Consider the following 4,167-nt stretch of genomic DNA (forward strand, 5'->3'; position numbering starts at 1 on the left):
TTTATTGGTCATTTGCTCTCGTCTTAATCATTCATATATGTGCTATGTGATGCTAAACAATCTACGATCAACAAATGTATGCATGCCATGCACGTTTGTTCTTTGAAACAATTATAATTTTGTTGTGCAAATGAAAACCACAATGAAAGTACGTGCCATAGAAAGTAATATTTTTTAACATGCCATCATGTTAAATATTATTTCCAATCACACATACATTTAATGATAATGGACTATCATCCAAACATCCATAGGATGTGATGGATGATGGACATTCTGTAAGGAAGCCGAAGGCTTCGCGGGTTAAAGATGAATATCTTATTCTACAGGCTAGTAACGACCTTGTTTTACAGTTGAGTGATTTTAAATCATAATCACCTGTACAAATCCACTCATGCGTGCATATATAAACCCGTGCACACCTGTATTCTGTCTCATTTTAAAGTATCCCGAAAAAGGATGTGAGCGAAAAAACTCATTTAATTGTATATAAAATGGGTGGGCCATAAATCAAGGGCGGGTCTTTAACCCGCGAAGCCTTCGGCTTCCTTACAGAATGTCCATCATCGATCACATCCTATGGATGTTTGGATGATGGTCCATTCTATTACAGAAGCCTACAGCTTCTTGGTTAAAGATGAATCTTTCAAGCAAAGAGATCAATTAAATGAGATAAAAATGGCCACAAATATAAGATTTGAAACATCCACATTTAATGCTGTCATAAAATATTACAATTATCATAATCACATAATCATGACACAAAGTCCATAAAGTTCATTTATATATCCAACACAACACCATGAACACAATCCTGGAAAAATCAACGGCTCTGGTCAATCCACGTACAATGTTATCGGTTTCTGTAAGAATGGAACTCCTGTAAAATATTATTTAGGTTGTCATTAAACAGACAAAACAGCATTAATAAATTTCTTTTTACCTGTCTTTACACCTCTTTTAGCTTCAACCTCTCTTAGATAAAATTTCTTAAATGTTTTTGCAGATTTCCAATTTGCTGTTTTCATAAATATATCTAGAGTGATACCAGCACTAAAAGCTGCAGATGTAGAGGCGCCTCTGAAAGAATGCGCCTGAAATTTTGTAACATCAATACCAGATGAAGTCAAGACAATTTTGAACCATCGAGCTAAAGTTGAGGTTGATATTTTACGCCATGTTCTAAAAGACACCAGGAGATAATCATCTTTTCGCAATTTTTTGGTAGCCTTCAAATAATATTTTAATGTGTATACTGGGCAAAGTTCTTTTTTCTTGTATGCATCCAGAGTTATGTTCTGGTTAATCCTACCAATTCTGTCTGTTTTTTGTAAACAGTTCATAGTAAAAACAACAGTTTTACTAGATGTTTCCATGTAATTCAAATTCAAATTTGTCAAAGTTTGAGCTCTTTGAGCAGTAGTTAAAGCTAATAAAGTTGCAATTTTTAAAGTTAACATCTTGAGACTTAAACTTTCCAGTGGAAATAAAGTTTCTAAATAATGAACAACTTTACCAACATCCCATGTGATGGAATATTTAGGCAAAGGTGGTCTTGCATTAAAAATTCCTTTCATAAATCTGGAAATGAGATTACTATTGATTACTGTATTACAGCCAATTGATGCCAGAGTCTGGCCAATAGAACATTTGTTCATATTAATGCAACTATAAGATTTGCCATCATCATAGAGTCTAGCGAGAAAATTCAATACTTGTACTTCATTTGGTGAAGTGGTATTGATTTTTTGTGTATTACACCAAAGATACCATTTTCATATTGTCGCGAGGTAGAGACTCTCCATGACTGAGTGATGATGTTTCTAGCTGATTTTGAAATTCCCTTCTTTTGGAGGGAATGCCTGATACTACACAAGCGACTAGGAATAACTTTCTCATGTTTAGCGGGTGCTTTTGATTGTTGTGTACAAGTCTTAAAAGATCTTGACAAAAAGGGAGAATAACAGGATAATCGACCAAACAATTCAATAATCTTGGAAACCAAGGTTGGGATGGCCATGTTGGAACTATCATTAAAACCATTCTCACCTGTTCCTCTTCTACCTTGTTCAAAATTCTTGCTATGATACTGAAAGGAGGAAAAACATATGGTAAATAATTTTTCCAAGAGAAAGAAAAAGCATCAGAAGCCATAGCATCTGGATCTGGAAACCATGAGACATATTTACTTAACTGTTTATTAAGTCTAGAAGCAAATAAATCAATATTTGGTTGAAAGAAATGCCCACAAATATTTCTAAATATATTTTCTTTCAACTTCCATTCAGAAGAGTCACTAAAATTTCTTGACAATTGATCAGGAGTAATATTATCTTTCCCTGCAATATGGACTGCTGTTATAAAATTGTTTTTATCAGCAGCCCAGAACCATATTTCTCTTACTACTTCCAACAGTGCTACAACACTACCTCCCATGTTATTTATATATTGAACTGCTGTAGAGCTATCAGATTTAATGCAAATATGAGAATTTGAAATGTTTTTTCCTAATGAAAAAAATGCATATTTTATAGCTAAAAGTTCTAATATATTAATGTGTGAAATGCTTTCAGATTTCATCCATCTTCCTTGAGTCTTATTTTTACCATAAACTGCTCCCCATCCAATTTTAGAAGCGTCAGTTTCAATATACTCAGTAGGAGTACCAAAGCTTATACTTTTCCCTTCATTCCTATCTACATTTTTAATCCACCATAAAATTTCATTTCTTGAATTCTCGGAGAGACTCATGATGCCATCATAATTGTCATTGTTTTTGCTCAAAGCTAAAGTTTTCTCAATATCTAAATATCTATGAAAAATTGGTGCTAATAAAACTGCACATGAAGCTGAAGTAAATAAACCTATTAAAGAACTTACTTCCCTGATAACAGGATTGTATAGACTATAGATTTTGTTTGCACTTTTCAAAATCTTTTGTATTTTTTCTTCTGTCAGAAACACTTTAAATTGCACAGAATCAATCAAATATACTAGAAAAATTATTCTCTGTGTTGGAATGAATACTGATTTTTCTTTATTTACTAAGAACCCTAGAGAGTGTAACAGATTTCTCAACATGACAGTATTTTCATAACAAATGTTCTCATAGGGACTATGTAATAATGAATCATCTATGTAGAAAAAAGACCCTACTCCTTGGTTCCTTATATGAGAAAAAACTACTTTCATAAGTTTTGTAAAAATTCTAGGTGCACTTGCTAACCCAAAACAAAGACAAGTAAATTCATAAATCTGATCTTTCCAAACAAATTTCAAATATTTTCTACATTTTTTGTTCATTGAAATTGAAAAATATGCATCGCATAAATCTATTGATGTAAAATAATCATTCTTGCTAATATTCAACAGAACAGACTGTAAATTTTCCTGTTTGAAATGAAAATATTTCACATATTGATTCAGACCTTTCAAATTTATTACAGGCCTATATTTCCCATTCTTCTTCTGAACAAGAAAAATATTTGATATAAATTCATCTTTCTCATGATTCGAAATTTGTATTGCACTTTTTGACAATAAAATTTGAATTTCATTATCAATTAGTTCTATTTCAGTTTTGTCAATATTCATAATTTTTGGCATAAAAAATTGAACCGGTTTATTTTCAAATTCAATTTCATAACCGTTTTGAACTAGACTAAGAATCCAAGGATCGTATGATATTTTTTCCCAATTATGTAAACCAAAACGAATAGACCCAGCTATAAAAGTGGGAGATAGATTTTTACCTCTAATATCCCCTGCCTCTTTGGTTTCTGTAACCAGCTCTCCCTCTATAGCGGGAGTTTCTCATGCCTCTTTGGCCATAATTGTTGTTTTGGTATCTTCCTCTGCCCCTGTTTATACCTGGGGGGTAACCATAGCTGCAACCCCCTTGTCTCCAGTTTTTTGAAGTAGCTGTATTTACAACTCCCTTCATCTTCTGGGCATCATTAATATCTTTAACTTTCTTGGACACATCATCTCCGAACAAATATTCGGTAACGTCTAAATGTCTTGTACACAGTTGATGGTACTTCTGATCCATATTGTTTTTCAGTGTCATGCGTCTAACATATGATATTTCAAAAAATGCTGCACAAAGCATTGACAAGGCATTATTAATGTTGACCCTCATTTTAGCCACCGTTTTTACTGCATCTG

The 4,167-nt window shown here is 32.8% G+C and overlaps 1 protein-coding gene across 1 annotated transcript; it reads right to left on the bottom strand.

Annotated features, from left to right (window-relative positions):
* Nucleotides 1-678: 678 nt before the first annotated feature.
* LOC134717568 (uncharacterized) lies at nt 679-2,751 on the bottom strand. Its single transcript, XM_063580060.1, has 2 exons — nt 2,050-2,751; nt 679-880 (listed from the first exon to the last, which is right to left on the bottom strand). Exons 1-2 carry the CDS (start codon nt 2,749-2,751, stop codon nt 854-856), a joined length of 729 nt encoding a protein of 242 aa, XP_063436130.1. The 3' UTR covers nt 679-853.
* Between the last annotated feature and the right edge of the window lie 1,416 nt (nt 2,752-4,167).

Source organism: Mytilus trossulus, chromosome 5 (genome assembly GCF_036588685.1).
Source record: "Mytilus trossulus isolate FHL-02 chromosome 5, PNRI_Mtr1.1.1.hap1, whole genome shotgun sequence".
In the NCBI taxonomy this organism is placed as follows: Eukaryota; Metazoa; Mollusca; class Bivalvia; order Mytilida; family Mytilidae; genus Mytilus; species Mytilus trossulus.